This window comes from Ahaetulla prasina, chromosome 2, assembly GCF_028640845.1.
Source record: "Ahaetulla prasina isolate Xishuangbanna chromosome 2, ASM2864084v1, whole genome shotgun sequence".
Taxonomy (NCBI): domain Eukaryota; kingdom Metazoa; phylum Chordata; class Lepidosauria; order Squamata; family Colubridae; genus Ahaetulla; species Ahaetulla prasina.
In genome coordinates, this window is record NC_080540.1 from 11,012,738 (window position 1) to 11,030,180 (window position 17,443).

General features: G+C 46.5%; 1 protein-coding gene across 1 annotated transcript in view; it reads left to right on the plus strand.

The window, feature by feature from the left end:
• The first annotated feature begins 1,899 nt into the window (after positions 1–1,899).
• The window catches only part of LOC131190361 (uncharacterized), a 35,897-nt gene continuing 20,353 nt past the window's right edge, over positions 1,900–17,443 (plus strand). The window contains exons 1-4 of the mRNA XM_058167683.1: positions 1,900–2,423; positions 5,568–6,269; positions 9,168–9,297; positions 11,123–12,424. Of these exons, the coding sequence (XP_058023666.1) occupies positions 2,247–2,423; positions 5,568–6,269; positions 9,168–9,297; positions 11,123–12,424 (2,311 nt within the window). The 5' untranslated portion in view covers positions 1,900–2,246. The remainder of the gene's footprint in view (positions 2,424–5,567; positions 6,270–9,167; positions 9,298–11,122; positions 12,425–17,443) is intronic.

The window sequence follows — 17,443 nt, forward strand, 5'->3', positions numbered from 1 at the left end:
GAAGTCCACATGTCTAAAAGTGGCCAGGATTGAGAAACACTGACCTAAACAAATAAACTATGCTAATACTGGCCAAAAAAACCCCATGTCCTTCCCTATTGAAAAGTGGTCTGGCTTTTAACACACTTCCCTTCCTGAACTTGCAAAGTCACATGTGTCCTCTGTTCCACCTGAATCGCACATACTGAATTCTCACAACCCTTCAGGAGACCAGAGAACTACAGCTGGAACGGGCAAGGTGAGTCTATTTTAACCTTTATTTTATTTATTGTATTCATCCATTCTTCACAGCTTAGCATCTTTCCCGAATCCTGCTGATTTGTCCAGAGAATACTTCAAAGCCATAAGTAAACTCCACACAGTGCACAAATTCCGAACAGTTAGAACAATTAACCAGTGGAACAACTTGCCTCCAGAAGTTGTGGGTGTTCCATCCCTGGAGGCTTTTAAGAAGAGGCTGGACAACAGTTTGTCTGAAATGGTATAGGGCCGTGATAGCGAACCTATGGCACGTGTGCCAGAGGTGGCACACAGAGCCCTCTCTGTGGACACGCGCACTGTCACCATCTGCTCTTCTGGTTTCCAGCACATGCATGCACACCGGCCACCTGGTTTTTACATTTCCAGCATGCTACGCGCACGAAGACCAGCTGGCCGATGCACATACGTGCGCCGGAAACCCAAAGACTAGGTGGCACCATGCGCACCGGCCAGCTGGTCTTCAGATTTCCGGCACTCTGGTGCACATGCACATTCCGATGCCGAATTCTGGCCATGGTGCCGAAAAGATTTGCCATCACTGGTATAGGGTTTGTAATGGTGGCGAATATCTGTAGCTCTGATGTAGGATGAGAATGAAGGTTTTGTCGTGTCCCACTCCTTCGCTGACGGCTGGGTCAGGGAAATCCGAATCAGGCTTGCCTCTGCAGCTCTGCCCAAAGTCCTAGCAAAGTCCTCAGAGCAGGCAGGAGACCAGAAAGTGACTTCAGCAAGATAAGTTCGACTTTGCCTGACTCAGAGACTGCCAGAAAGCAGATCCTTTATATAGGCCATGGGGTGTGGCTCCATGACTCAGCACTCATTAAGGCCTTCCTTCTGTTGCCTCCGCCTATCCAGTCTTCTGATGCGAGGGTCACTCCAATCAGCAGCTGTTGGAAATAAACTTTCCTCAAGCTCACATGCTGTGGAGGAGGGGGAGGGGTCTAGCTGCTCCGTTTGCCTGGGCATGGAGCCAGGGCTGGGGCCGGGGGGTGCTCCCTCCTCTGCAGCCTGCTTGGGCATGGAGCCAGGGCTGGGACCGGGAGGTGCCCCCTCCTCTGCAGCTTGTCTGGGCATGGAGCCAGGACTGGGGCCGGGAGGTATACATTCCTCCGTGTTCGGGAGCAGATAAGCAGACCCCGGCTGCGGTGAGAGCGGACAAGACACAACAGGTTTGTTCTTTGAGCTTGTGGGTTGCTTTCCGAACGTTTCGTTACCAGGTTAGCTAACATCTTCATTGGAATTTAGGGTTTGTCAGGGTTGATGTTCTTCTGCTTATAAGGGCTTCGTGATGAGAGGGTTCTGTCAGGTGAGGGTCTAGTGATGGGTCTTGTCAGTTGTCAAGTGTGGATCACTTCAGGTGAGGGTCTTGTGATGGGGAGGTCACATCTAGTGAAGGTCATTGGAAGTGAGGTGTCAGTTGGGGACCGGCTGAAGGTTGGTGCAAGATCCATCACTAAACCCTCACCTGACGTGACCCTCCAATCACAAAACCTACTGACCACACAAAAGCCTTATAAGCAGAAGAAAACCAGCACTGACATTCTCCACATTCTGCTGAAGATGTTACCTGATAACAAAACATTTGGAAACAAACCCACAAGTTCGGAGAACGAACTTTCACCCTCCTTGTATACTACAGGGTCTCCTGCTAGAGCAGGGGTTGGTCTACAAGCTCTCCAGAGTTCCTTCTATGTTCTGTTAACCAAATTCAACATACTCAGCTGATGAGTTTCTAAAGCAGTGCAAGTAGTCCTCGACTTACAACAGTTTGTTTAGCGACCGAGGCTACAAGAGCACTGAAAAAAGTGACCATTTTTCACACTTAATGACCATTGTAGCATCCTCATGGTCAGGTGTCCCAGGGTCATGTGATCCCCTTTTACAACTTTACATTTGTCTTTATTCTTCTTGAAAATCTTTGATCTCTTCAATTTTCCGAGGCACGGCGAGGGCTTCTGGCCGCAGCTGCCGAGAAGCTCAAAACAATGGCACCACCACCCAGGAGAGAAAAGCACATGCAGAAGAGTTTTGATGACGTTTGGGTCAGTGGACGGAGCCTCCTGCCGGTTTTACGACCAGTTCTACAGAACCAGTCCAAACTGGGGGCAACCCACCACTGGCTCCTACTATTGACTTTGCTTTTCGGAAGGTCCCAAGCAGTGGTCGGTTTCAAATTTTTTTTACTACCGGTTCTGTGGGTGTGTCTTGGTGGGCATGGCTTGGTAGGCGTGGCAGGGAAAGGATACTGTAAAATCTCCCTTCCCACCCCACTCCAGGGAAGGTTACTGCAAAATCTCCATTCCCTCCCCAATCAAGGGGGAAGTTACTGCAAAATCCCCATTTCCTTCCCATCAGCTGGGACTCTGGAGGGAGAGAATAGATGGGAGCGGGGCCCCTCAGAATTTTTACTACCGGTTCTCCGAACTACTCAAAATTTCCGCTACCGGTTCTCCAGAACTGGTCAGAACCTTGTGAAACCCACCTCTGGTCCCAAGTCACGTTCCCCACCCCCACCATGCCTTATTAAATTGAAACAGTCACTAAATGCACTGTTGCAAGTCGAGGACTACCTTGTATCAACTGCAGCGATTCCCCTAAGGGCTGGGCCAAGACGGGCAGTTAAATGGGGTGCAACACACTTGGCCTCCGAAACATGGGGCTCAATTTTTGGGGTCATCAAGCCGAGGACTCCCTGCACCCCAAGATGGGGAGGGGAGGGGTGGCACATTGTTGCCTTTACACACAAACATACATACACAGAAGAAGCCTTTCGGATCCACCCACCCCCAATCTCCACCCGCACCCCCACCCCTCCTTCCGCGAGGCTGGCAATTTCGCGCCAAGGGCGAAGGTCGCTTTAAAGTAGGGGTCTCCAACCTTGGCAACTTTAAGCCTGGTGGACTTCAACTCCCAGAATCCCCCAGCCAGCAAAGCTGGCTGGGGGATTCTGGGAGTTGAAGTCCACCAGGCTTAAAGTTGCCAAGGTTGGAGTCCCCTGCTTTAAAAGGCTCCCCAGATCTTCTGCCGCGCATCTTCCAGCCGGCGCCGCAGTGGTTAAACGGGCCAGCGAGCTCCGTCGCTTAGAGAGACAGGAAACGTGGAGCAAACGTGGGGGTGGAGGGGGCGGCCGGCCCCGGGATCGCTGCACTTTCCTGTCCCACCGTGTCGGGCACCGGCCGTGGGAAAGAAGTGGGCGGGGGGGCGGAAAGCGGAGGATCGCTGAGCTCCGGTGCGTGGAGCGCAAATCGCGAGGAGCGGGCGTGGGGGGGGGGGGCGATCGCTTGCAAGCGGGGAAGGAGGTGGGGGGGGGCTTTCTCTGCCTTTTTAGCCCATGCACCCCTCCCCACTTGGAGGGGGAAATCCTTTGGCTTTCTTTTACTAAAGCTGCCCCATCCCAGTTGCAAAGATCGAGGCTGACACCCACCCAAAAAAAACCAACAACAACAACTTGTTAGTGGGCTTTGCTTTGGGGCACGAATTGGGCGGGAAGGCGTGAGACCGAAGGCACCCTGGATTAAAGTGGGTGGCCTTGAAAGCTCTGGTGAGCTGCTGATTTGATTGATTGATTGATTGATTTTATTTGTCAAGCATATCTAAGACAACAGGTAAAAGTAGAAACAGGTAAATTGGATACATGAAAAGAGTAAGTGAAAAAGGAATATTAGGACAGGGACGGTAGGCAGGCGGGTGCCCTTATGCACCCCCCTTGCAGACCTCTTAGGAATGGGGAGAGGTAGTGTAGACAGTCTAAGCTTAAAGTTTCGGGGCTTTGGGGAAGATATCCTCTGGAATAGGGCAATGGTTTAGGTGAGCTTTTAAGCCATCCTTCGTTGGCTAGAAAAGGTTTGTTTCCAATCTGAATAGAGTTGGAAGGGGTCTTTGGAGGTCCTCTAGCCCAGCCCCACTGCTCAAGCAGAAGTAGTTCCCCCCCACCTGCTTGTCTAGAGAAAAGGACGGGTGTGGGGGGATATGATAGCAGTATTCTAGTATTTGAGAAGCTGCCACAAAGAGGAGGGGGTCTGTTTATTTCTCAAAGTACCAGGGGGCCGGTCAAGAAACAATGGATGGAAACTAATCAAGAAGAGAAGCAACCTGACATTAAGGAGAAACTTCCTAACAGCGAGGGCAATAGTGGAATAGTTTGCGTTCAGAAGTTGTGAGTCACTAGACACTTATTTGTTGGAAATGCCTCAAGCTGGATCTCCTGCTTGAGCAGGGGGCTGGACTAGAAGACCTCCAAGGTCCCTTCCAGCTCTATTCTGATTCTGATTCATTTCAGTCTCTTCTCAAAAACTTTCCAGTGATAAAGCACCCATAACTTCTGAAGGCAAGCTCTTCCACTGGTTAATTGTTCTCACTGTTAGGAAGTTTCTCCTTAATTCCAGGTTGCGTCTGATTTATATCCCATCTTTCATGCAGGAGCTTAAAGCCATTGATATCCCTTATATGCTCCTTCCTATTTTCCCCCACAACAGCCCTGTGAGGTAGGTTGGATTGAGAGAGAGAGAGGGACTGGCTCAGAGAGCTTCTATGGTGGGTGGGGGAACTAAAACCTGAATCTCCCTACACCAATTCAGCAGTACTTACTACACCTTTCTGGTGATGGAGAAAAAGGGCGGAAGGGGGGTATTGTATATACAGGTAGTCCTTGACTTACAACCATTAGTTTAGTGACTGTTACAACAATGCTAAAAAAAAGTGACATTTATTTATTTATTTATTTATTATTTTAATTTATATACCGCCCTTCTCCCGAAGGACTCAGGGCGGTTTACAGCCTAGTAAAAACAAAGATCACAAAAATTAAAAAGCATTTTTTAAAAAAACTAATTCAATTAGGCCAAAAAGACTAAAACTCTGGTAAAACCCCTATTAAAACTAAATTAAGCCAGCCCTGCGCGATGAAACAAAAATGTCTTTAGCTCGCGTCGAAAGGTCCGGAAGTCGGGGAGTTGACTTTTGCACACTTATGACTGTTGCCGTCACAAGATCAAAAGTCAATTGCTTGGCAATTGGCTCATATTTATGACGGTTGTAATGTCCCAGGGTTGCGTGATCACCTTCTGACAACAAAATCAATGGGGAAGCCAGTTTCACTTAGCAACCGTGTTAGTAACCTAACAACTATAGTGATTCATTTAACAACCATGGCATTGTAAAATGGGGCAAAATTCACTTTAACAACTTTAAAGTTTAAACTTTTAACACTTCAACAACGGAAATTTTGGGCTCAATTGTGGTCATCAGTTGAGGACCACCTATATGTGTTTTATTTTGATCTGATCAATATTGGATTTCTTTTCCAGCAGGCAGGGTTAGAAATGGAGAATCAAGGACCGGTACGAAAAGTTCAAAGAGGACGGAAAAATTCTCATCCCGTTCAGCTTGGAGCCATCCAAGACTTCTCGGTTGGACTAGATTCCCGGTTTATTAAGCAAGAGCCAGAAGAAAATCTCCAACAGCCTTGGGACGTTCAGTGGCAGGATTTCCTGAAGGCAATGCAACCCTCTCGTTCCGGACAGAAGCGCACTCAGCTACCCAGTCCTGCCAGGTCTGCGGAGAATTCCCGATCCTCGTTTAAGGAAACGGCTGATTTGAGTCGGAGGCCAGGGAGAAAGAGCCTAACCCGGCTTCTGCCAGGCCCCATCGAAGATTGCCGAGACTTCATTTCCTCAGTGAGAGTGAAGGAAGAAATTTTGGATGTGGAAGAAACTTTTGCCTCCGATACCGAGCGCCAGAGGTTCAGGCAGTTCTGCTACCTGGAAGCCGAAGGGCCCAAGGAGAGCTTTTTCCAGCTGCAGGAGCTCTGCTGGCAGTGGTTGAAGCCTGAAAGACGCACCAAGAAGCAGATTCTGGACCTGTTAGTCCTGGAGCAGTTCCTGGCCATTTTGCCGCCAGAGATGCAAGGCTGGGTGAAGGAGGGCAAGCCAGGGAGCTGTGCCCAGACGGTGGCCCTGGCAGAGGATTACTTTCTGAGGGTACAACAGGCTGATGGGCTGCAAGAGAAGGTAAGCACGGCCCTCCTCCTCACCTGAAGGCAGTTTTATTTATTTATTTATTTATTTATTATATTTGTATACTGCCCTTCTCCCGAAGGATTCAGGGTGGTTCACAGCCAATAAAAACCAAAATACATATAATACAGATTAAAAACAGTATAAAAAACTAATTCGATAAATGGCCTAAAAATTTTAAATACAATTAAAACCCCATTTAAAATCCCAATTTAAAACCCCGATTGGAGATCAAACTGACAGAAATTTAATCTCAGCGTTGAACGTTGAACGTTGCTAGATCTGTTTCCTTACCATTAGTCCTTGCTTTTTCTGCCTAAAAGGAAATTGCCTTGAATTGTCTGGGCCTCGTTTCAAATGTTATCAATAAAGGAGAATATTTGTAGTTCAGGGTTGAAACGAGGGGTCCTTGGTCAAGGGTGAAATCTACTTACCTTCCCTACCAGTTCGGAATTGCACGCTCTGCCCGCACTCTTGGACCCTCTGTGCATGCAAAAAGCCTTCTGCACATGCACAGAGGTTCAAAAACAGGTTTCTTCCTGCTTAAAACCAGGAAGTAACAATGTCCAGGTGGGTGGGCGGAGCCTTGTGTTGCTGCCGCTACCGATTCTCCGAACCACACGCTATCGGTTCGGCCGAACCGGTCCAAACCGGTTCATTTCACCCCATCCTTGGTGTTCTCTGAGCTTGCTTGTTTTCTTGTAGATGTTTCATTACTCAAATAAGGTAACATCACCACTGACAGGGCAAAACACCAGAATATAAATTGAGAACAAACCACACTTCTAACCATCATTCATGATGTTTCCTAGATTGGGGAGAAATCTGGGAAAAAGTACCATATTTTTCGGACTATAAGACACACCGGTGTATAAGACGCACCAAGATTTTGAAGAGGTAAGAAAGAAAGAAAAAGTTTTTGCCCTCCCTGGCCGCATGGAGCACTCTGCAGATCTCCCAAACCCCCTGTGCACCTCATTTTTGCGAAAAATGGGCCCGTTTTTTGCCCATTTTTCACCAAAACGGGCATTTTTGCCCTCCCCAGCCCAGAGGAGCACTCTGCAGGCCTCCCAAAGCCTCTGTGCACCCTATTTTGGCAAAAATCGGGCCTGTTTTTCACAAAAACAGGATGCGCAGGGCGGGGCTTCAGGAGGCCAAAAATGGCTGTATTCGATGTATAAGACGCACCAACATTTCCATCCTCTTTTGAGGGGGGGGGAAGTGCCTCTTATACTCTGAAAAGTACGGTATTTAAAATCACTGAAAGAGATTCTCCTATACAGATAGTCCTCAACTTAACAACAGTTCATTTAGAGATCGTTTGAAGTTAGAATGGCACGGAAAAAAGTATCTATGGCCGTTGGTCACACTTACGACCATTGCAGCATCCCCATGGTCACATGATCAAAATTCGGAGACTTGGTAACTGACTTATGCTTATGACGGTCACGTTTTGCGATCCCCTTCTGACAAGAAAAATCAATGGGGAAGCCAGATTCATTTTACTAACATAACAAGTGCAGGCATTCGCTTAACAATTGTGGCAAGAAAGGTCGTAAAATGGAGCATAGCAGCTGTCTCGCTTAGCAACAGGAGTTTTGGCCTCAATTGTGGTCGTAAGTCGAGGTCCGCCTGTAAACGAGGGTGGGAAATGCCTATGATATTTGCCAAGATTGACAAGCCTTACGAATGCCTGACTGAAGCCTATAAAATTCTCACTTGTTTGGTCTTTCCCAACTGTGTGGCCTTGGGAAATCCTTCCTTCTGGTATGGGTTTTGTTTTTGTTTTACTTTAGCTCTTTATAACCTAAATTTCCTGGTGGTGTGCTGCCCAAGCGTGAATTATATTTGACACTTCTGTTTTTGGAGTTCAGAAGGATCAGCTGCTTTATTGTCCACAATAGACCTAAATATCTTGGACAAAGAATGTGTATGTGGATAGATAGATAGATAGATAGATAGATAGATAGATAGATAGATAGATAGATAGATAGATAGATAGATAGATAGATAGATAGATAGATAGATAGATGATAGATGATAGTGTTGTGACCCAGGCCCAAGTAGGTAGTAATAAACTTAGTCCATGGAAAAACAAACTTTATTTGAACAGCTGGGAATTACTTCATTCCCAGCCTCATTCAACTCAAAGTAAAACAAATGCCTCCCAACACAAATTCCTCGGTTATCTCACAAACCTTACTCCAATTAGGCAAACTGCCAAAGGCCCTTCCTGGCAAACATCCAGAAGCCACAAAAACAAAGATGTATACGAAGCAGAAGACGCAGCTACAACGTCGTTTTCCGGCAAAGCTCAAACGCCGGTGCTGGTCTATTTTAAGCCTAATGGGAGGGACCAATCATCTCTTGGCCCTACTCCTGAGTCGTCCTCTCAGCTTGAGCTGCTCTTGCCTTCTGGTAGCTCTTCTCATGCGTGCATTAGGAACAGGCTCCTCCTGTTCCTCTGCCTCACTACTATCAGTCACTGGAGTCCGTACCTCACTTCCAGATGGCCCTGGCCTCACTTCAGCCTCATCGCTGTTCAACTCCGTTGCCAGCTCCATAGGCTGCTGATGGACCACAACAGATAGATTTATTTATTTTTATTTTTTATTTTATTTGCATTTATATCCCACCCTTCTCCGAAGACTCAGGGCGGCTTACACTATGATAGATAGACAGACAGACAGACAGACAGACGTAGATCTATATATAGATATAAATGTGTGTGTGTGTGTGTATATGTATATATATATATATACATACATACATATTTTGTGTTAAAGAAATAAAGGGAGACTAGTATAGATCTATTTCACTTCTAGTATAGAACTGTAGCTCAGAAGAGCCTATGGAAATTATGCTTGCATTAAAACTTTGTTCCTGTTTCAGGTTTCCTGTCCAGGGGAAGAGGTTACTGCTATTAATTCTTCGAACTCAGAGCAGGTTCCGTCTGAAGCAGTGAATAACCATCTCTCTACAGAGGCCGAGGAAGAGAGTGATGAAGATGCCAGTTATTTAGGTAAGGGATAAGGGCTTGTCCTTCCATTTTTACTCTTTCCAGCCGCAAAGAACGTTTGAAAGGAATTACAGGTAGGTCTTGACTTAAAAACATTTGTTTAGTGACCCTTCAAAGTTACAATTGTCATAAAATTATCCCAATAAAAGAAACAGGAGACAGCAACACAAACAATAATTCTTACTTTAAGATTCAGAGGCTTATTTCATGAGCAATTTGGAACATGAACAGCCATCATAACACAACTTATATCAATAACCCATTCCATTTTACTCTTTCCAGCCGCAAAGAACGTTTGAAAGGAATTACAGGTAGGTCTTGACTTAAAAACATTTGTTTAGCGACCCTTCAAAGTTACAATTGTCATAAAATTATCCCAATTAAAGAAACAGGAGACAGCAACACAAACAATAATTCTTACTTTAAGATTCAGAGGCTTATTTCATGAGCAATTTGGAACATGAACAGCCATCATAACACAACTTATATCAATAACCCATTCCAATGAGTTCCACTACATAGCTGAGTCCAGTAAGAAGTAGCTTTGGCCAGTGGCCCTGAATTCATCCCAAGACATTCTTTTTATACTTTTCTGCACGCATTTCACAATTTACCTCCTTGCTTTGGCATACTGGCGGACAGTCTCCACACATACCCGTATACATCTCAAACTCTATCCTTTCAGTTCCCTATTTCTCACAGTTTCAACATTCCGATTCCAAATATAATTCAAAACTGCGTACTTTGCAAAAATCACATGTCACAGCAACAGCTCGGCAGGATTACAAATAGTTCTGATACACTTTGAAATCTTTCTATCTAAAACTTAGGTTCATGTAGTTTTTTAGGGCCTGCTATCCTTCTGAGACCTATGGACTCTGGTAGTCCAATAGGCTATTTGTCCATTTCTCACACAATGGCACTGAAAAAAATGACTTTGTGACCATTTTTTCACAGTTATGACCATTGCAGCATCCCCAGATGTGCACGTAAGCAAAATTCAGTGCTGGGCAACTGGCATATATTTATGATGGTTGCAGCGTCTCAGGGTCATGTAATCACCTTTTGTGACCACCTTCTTGTGATCTCTGGTGCCCAGCCTGGTAACATAACCAGGTCTTGAGGGCCTTGCAAATGATCAAAAAGAATGGGGCCAATGTAATATCAGGAGAAAGGATGTTCCATAAGGCAGGTGCTACCGCAAAGAAGGCACCCCTCCTAAGTTTCTAGCTAAGTTACCAAACTGTAGTTATTCTGGAATTATAGAAGAATGACACACGGAGTTCCTTCCATGTAGTTTCTCGATTGTTTTTCACCGACAGACAGAATCTTGCCAGGCTAAAGCAACTATCAGCATAACTATAGATATAACCTGTGAACTGCTAGAGAGCAATCTTCTTAGCCCTCTTCCTGCCTACCAGACATTCCAAGGTCTGCCGCCTGTGGGCAGAAGCCCCTCCCTCCTGGGACTCCAGACCACATTCCACCACATCAGATTCTGTCAGCCCCACTAGATAGAACAGACCAGGAAACCAATGCAAACAGCAAGGCTAAGACTAAATGTATTGAGATTGGCTATAATAACAGCCTCCTGCAAGTCTGATTATGCTGTACATCAGGGGTATCCAACCTTATCAACTTTAAGCCTGGCGGACTTCAACTCCCAGAATCCTGTGAATTAGAAAGGTGTCTAAGCAGCTTTTGAATGTTATCTGGACTTTAAAAGATGTTTTAGCTCCCTTTGCTGAGGTAACTGCTGTTGCATTTCTCCATTAGGGTCATTTTTCGTACCGCCTCCTAGTCACGATTCTCCTGTTTGTACCTCCAGGCAACGACCAAGGTTACGAAAACGAGGAGGGGACCTTCCCCTTTGAAAGGCACCCAAAAGTAGGCCTCAGCGGACTGTCCTTGGCAAGACTCAATGGGAAATTATACCAGGTCTGTGGACTGGAAGAGATGGCCGGAAGTGAGCCTCGTCAAGAAACCCACCAGGAAAACCAATCGGGGATCCCAGCATTTTTTCATGAGGAAAGCTTACGTGAAAACACCTTCCCACCGGGACGCCAGAAAGGAAAGAGAAAGAACGCAGGTGCCCCCAGTTGGGGGACAGTTCTGAACCGTGGTTTTGAGTTTCCTCCGAGCCAGAAAACACAGAAACTCTACACGTGCACCTACTGCGGGAAGGTCTCTAATAACAGTGCGCATATGATCATCCACGAGAGGACTCACACCGGCGAGAAGCCGTACAAGTGCTCGGTGTGCGGGAAATGCTTCAGCACAAACTGCAACCTGATGAAACACACCCGGGTCCACACGGGGGAGAAGCCGTACCAGTGTCCCGAATGCGGCCGGAGCTTCAGCGACAAGGCCTCGCTCATTGTGCATGAGAGGACCCACACGGGGGAGAAGCCCTACGAGTGCCCCACGTGCGGGAAAAGCTTCACCTCGAGCTCCAACCTCATCACCCACAAGCGGGTGCACACCGGGGAGAAGCCCTACAAGTGTTCCGAGTGTGGGCAGAGTTTCGTTCACCGGCCGCAGCTAGTTATCCACCTTCGGACGCACACCGGAGAAAAGCCGTACGAGTGTCCCGAGTGCGGGAAAAGCTTCAACCAGAAAGCCGATCTCATCATCCACAGGCGCATCCACACCGGGGAGAAGCCGTACGAGTGTCCCGAGTGCGGGAAAAGCTTCATCTCGAGCTCTTACCTTCGGAAGCACGAGCGGCTGCACGTGGGGAAGAAAGCGCCCGCGGGCGAAGAAAGTCACAAGTGCGGCTACTGCAGGAAGAGCTTCATCAGCCGATCCAAGCTCCTCATCCACGAGAGGACCCACACGGGAGAGAAGCCCTTCGGGTGTGGCGACTGCGGGAAGAGCTTCAGCACCAGCTCTAACTTGGTCAACCACAAGAGGGTCCACACGGGCGAGAAGCCGTACCAGTGCTCGGATTGTGGGCAGAAATTCAGCACAAACTCAAACCTGGTCAATCACCGGCGGGTTCACACAGGAGAAAAGCCGTATAATTGCGCCGACTGCGGGCAGAATTTTGGTCATAAAGCTTCTCTCCGGAGGCACAAGAGAATCCACTCCAGAGAAGCCACCAGATGCCTGCTTGGAACGGGGGCAAAATGTTAAAACCAAACTTATAGCCACTAGAATAAGGAAAGCTGCCTTATGCTACGATACAGCCCTGGTCCATTGTCACGGGGAAGAAATCCTTCATGGACAGGTGTCATTCACTGCCCTACCTGGAGAGATCAAGCATACAATCTGCTACGTGACCAGCCTATCGTACGCCTCTGATCTGGGATCCATCAGCTGCGTTTCCAGATGTTACTGGAAAATCCCCCAGCAGAATGAGAAGGCAGCAGCCACAGTGGCATGCGGTCTCTAAGCCTGCACTTCTCCTGCACATGCATACTTGGAGAGAAATTCAGTGGGGCTCTGCCAAGCCCCCAATTTTGTTGCAGGAGTCCCAGAAATCACCCAGGGCTCTATTAAGCCCAGCCAAGGACTTCGGTGTCTTTTTCTAACACTCAAATGGTCCACCGCGAGGTTTGGGTGTCTCCCGGTCTATTACACTGAATAGTGACTAGTTAGGATTTATTTTGCAACGGAGTTGGGGTCTAGATTCCTTCAGGGGTTAGAATTGAGGGGGTCTTGGGTAGCTCCTTAGGAAGTTTAGAAACAATTGAAAAATGTTCCTTGATAAGGAAGCACGATTCAAAATGGGTTACCAATACTATTGTGGTGGAATGTAGTCTGGAGTCCCAAGAGGGAGGAGCTACTTCCCAGACGGCAAAAAGGACAGCGGAGCTCAGAATGTCTGGTAGCCAGGAAGAGGGCTAAGACGGCCCCTCCCTTGGGGTTCACAGAGTACAGATAGTCCTCACAACCATTCATTTAGTGATTGTTAGAAGTTACAATGGCAGCTTATGACCATTTTTCACGCTTATGACCGTTGCAGCATCTCTATGGTCACATGATCAAAATTCAACTGACTCATATTTATGACAGTTGCAACGTCCCGGGGTCCTGTGATCCCCTTTTGTGACCTTCTGAGAAGCAAAGTCAGCGGAGAATCCAGATTTCACTTTACAACGGTGATACTAACTTAAAAACTTGCAGCGATTCACTTAACAGCTCTGGCAAGAAAGGTTATATAAAATGAGGCAGAATTCATTTCACAAGTGTCTAGCTCAGCAGCGGTAATTTTGGCCTCCATTGTGGTCGTACATCGAGGACTACCTGTCTATCTATCTTTATGCAGGTAGTAGCTTTAATCTAGCAAGATCCTGTCCATAGGTGAACAACAATGAAAAAATAGAATAGAATAGAATAGAATAGAATAGAATAGAATAGAATAGAATAGAATAGAATAGAATTGTTGTGTCTGCGCCCCCCGAGCCGGGGCCCCTGCCAGAAAGTGACTTGGAAAGTGAGGGGGAAGGGCCATCAGGACTTACCTCTGCAGCACCAGCTTCCCTGGCTCAGCTCCAGGAGCCAGAGGCAGGCCAGGTGGAGGAGATAATGAGGCCTCCGTCCCCTGACTCTTTCCCCCCTCCCCGCAGGCCATGCCTCCAGACCTGGCTGATGGCAATCAGGCCTGGCTGGACCCTAGGTTTCGTAGGCAGGAGAGGCGGGAACAACAGAAGCAGGGGTGGGGCAGGCCTAGGAAGTGGGGAGCAAATCAGCTGCTTAACTAGAACTGAAGTACTGTTTGTTCCTGGTTGACTCATTGGCATCAAGAGAGATAACAGAGACACTTGGCAGACGCTCGCTAGTTTGCTGCCAGAAGCTGATAGTTGCTGGCTAATTAAGTCATCGCTCGGACTGAGGCGAGGGGGACAGAACAAGAATAGAATAGAACAGAACAGAAAAGAATAACAGAGTTGGAAGGGACGTTGGAGGTCTTCTAGTCCAACCCTCTGTTCAGGCAGGAAACGCTATGTACCATTTCAGATAAATGGTTGTCCAATCTCTTCCAGTGTTGGAGCATTCACAACTTCTGGAGGAAAGTTGTTCCACTGATTAATTGTTTTCTCAGGAAATTTCTCCTTAGTTCTGAGTTGCATCTCTCCTTGATTAGTTTCCACCCATTGCTTCTTGGTCTACCCTCAGGTGCTTTGGAGAATAGTTTGACTCCCTCTTCTTTGTGGCAACCCCTGAGATATTGGAACACTGCTATCATGTCTCCCCTAGTCCTTCTTTTCATTAAACTAAGCATAGCCAATTCCAGCCAACTACTCAGAATTAACACCCTGTAGTGTTGGGCCTGGCATCACTCCCTCCTGTGACTCCAGGCTTCATTCCACCACAAATATATAACGTAGCTGCTTTGGTTAGCCTTGCCTATGTTCGCTTGCGAATCCAAATGACTTTTGTTGTTTAGGTCTTGAACAAAATACTAGAATGCCACGGTAACTTTGGGCAGCTTCCTGTAGTGTGGAGACGCCATCGTATGTGCTAACAGGTGGAACGATCAGGTTTATAAGTAAAAAAAAACATATGGATCTTTTATACAATGGTAGCGTTTGAATAAAATGAACTCTTTGTTTATACTAGATAATAAAGCTTGAGAGCGAGAGCAATTTCTTTGTGGAACAGCAAGGTGAAAATACAAAGAAGTGGCACACAATGCCAAAGGGAGGTTAAGAGTGGGAGATTCAGAGGCTGACATCCTGATTGAATCAGGACGGGAGAGTCGAGACGGCATTTCTGGGACCTGGGAATTTAATGTAAAAGTGAACACCCCTCCCTAGCCCCCTCCCCAATGTTATAGCGGTGGCCAGAGCATGAAACAAATTTAGCTTCTGTACATTTTCGATCTGCAAGGATTATGCATCTAAACCAAGGGTGTCAAACTCAAGGCCCGGGGACCAGATCCAGCCCATGAGATAGATCCAGCACATGGGGCTGTCCTGGAAACAGCGAAGGACCAGCCCGTGGTGCCTCTGCCAGTGAAAATGGCGTTTGGGATGGCCACAGGAGGGTTGCAGGAGGCCGTCATAGCCAGAAACGGAGCTCGGGAGCCCGTTTTGATTGGCAGAGTGCTCAGGCCACCAAAACCACCCTGGACACAAGTGATGTTGAGCTGGCCACGTCCACCCTGGCTAAACACAACCCTGATGCGGCCCTCGATGAAATTGAGTTTGACACCCGTGTTCTAAACCTTCCATGTAATCAATCTCGTCTAATCCAGGCAGGGACTAACAGGGCTGTTTTAAAGAAAGATGAAATCACTCAAAAGGTATACAACTTTAATAATTGTATACACCTCCACGAAGATTGGAACTAGTGTTTTAAAATATTCTGTTACTGGTGGCATTTTCGCTCCAGGACAAATGTTAACCCCTGAAGGACAGCTGAATTAGGACCTGAAGGTTTTCTTCTTTTTTTAATTTAATTTAATTTAAGACCCTTTGATTTATTTTTTTTAAGAATTACAAGGAGCTTAATAACTATATTTTCAGAATTTAATGCCTGGCTTTCAGATTATTTTTAAATAATCTTTCCACAGGGTTTGTTACAGAGGAGGGTTTCAGCAGGTTCTGACCAGTTCTAGAGAACCGGTAGCAGAAATGTTGAGTAGTTCGGAGAACCGGTAAATACCACCTCTGACTGGCCCCTCCCCCATCTATTCTCTGCCTCCTGAGTCCCAGCTGATTGGGAGGGAATGGGGATTTTGCAGTAACCTTCCCCTGCCACGCCCACCAAGCCACACCCACAGAACCGGTAGTAAAAAAAAAAATTGAAACCCACCACTGGTTTGCTAGATCCGTCTAAACCAGGGTTGTCTAACCTTGACAAGTTTAAAACTTGGGGACTTCAACTCTCAGAATTTCCCAGCCAGTATGAGTGTCTGGAGAACTCTGGGAGTTGTGAAGTCCCAAAGACTTAAAGTTGTCAAGGTTGGATACTCCTACTCTATCAACTGTTTCCATATTTTCCACTTGCAGTTTCATCTTAATTTCTGGCCCAAAAGAATGAATGTGGACAGAGCCACTCCTTTTTTTTAAAAAAAAAAATCTAGTTCATAAGAGAGTCGAACACTAACTAAATCTAGTTTTGCTGTCTGAATTATAATAAGGCTTTCCCATGTCTATGGAGATTCTCAGTCATCCAGGTTATGGTTGTTCCAAAGATGCTTTTTCAAGAGGCAACTGGGCTTTTTTTCCTTTCTTTTGAAGACATTTCACTTCTCATCCAAGAAGCTTCTCATCCCCAATAGCCTGCACCTGTCTTCAACAGGGAAGGGACACAGCAGAAAATATCCTGCAGCCAAGAAGGCTTCACGCCCATTTGCACTTCTCAGGTGACCCCTGAAGACACAGATAAACCTCCAAGTGGCCTCAGTGATTCTCTAAAGCTGGCTGAGGGATTCTGGGAATTGAAGTCCACAAGTCTTAAAGTTGCCAAGGTTGCAGACCCCTGTTCTAAAAGGATGCAAATGTCCAGCTGTCTGCAAGGAATATAAATACTTACATTCCCCACCACCCAATCAGAGCAGAAGAAGCTTCTTGGATGAGAAGCGAAATATCTATCATTTTAATGTTTTAATTTGGCCATTTGTTTAATAAGTTTTTTAATTCATTGTTTTATGTGTATATTGTTGTCCTTTTTATCTTGGCTGTAAACCGCCCTGAGTCCTTCGGGAAAAGGGTGGTATAAAAATTCAATAAATAATAATAATAATAATAATAATAATAATCTTCAAAGAAAAACAAGGAAGTCCAGTTGCCTCCTGAAAAAGCACCTTTGTGACAAGACTTTCACACTAAGCTTTTCTACATTAGCACCCGTTGTTCTTTCCTTTTGCTATCTCAACCAAAAATCCTTTGCCAAGGCTTGGGCAGAAATCTCTGAGCCCCTCATTTGGGCCAAGGACTCCATTTTGGAGGTAAAGAGACACTATTCTGGTAGAAAAGGTAAAGGTTCCCCTCACACATGTGCTAGTCATTCCCGACTCTAAGGGGCGGTGCTCATCTCCGTTTCAAAGCTGAAGAGCCAGCACTGTCCGAAGACGTCTCCATGGTCTTGTGGCGGCATGACTAAACGCCAAAGGCGCACAGAACACTGTTACCTTCCCACCAAAGCTGGCCCCTATTTTTCTACTTGCATTTTTTACCTGCTTTTGAACTGCTAGGTT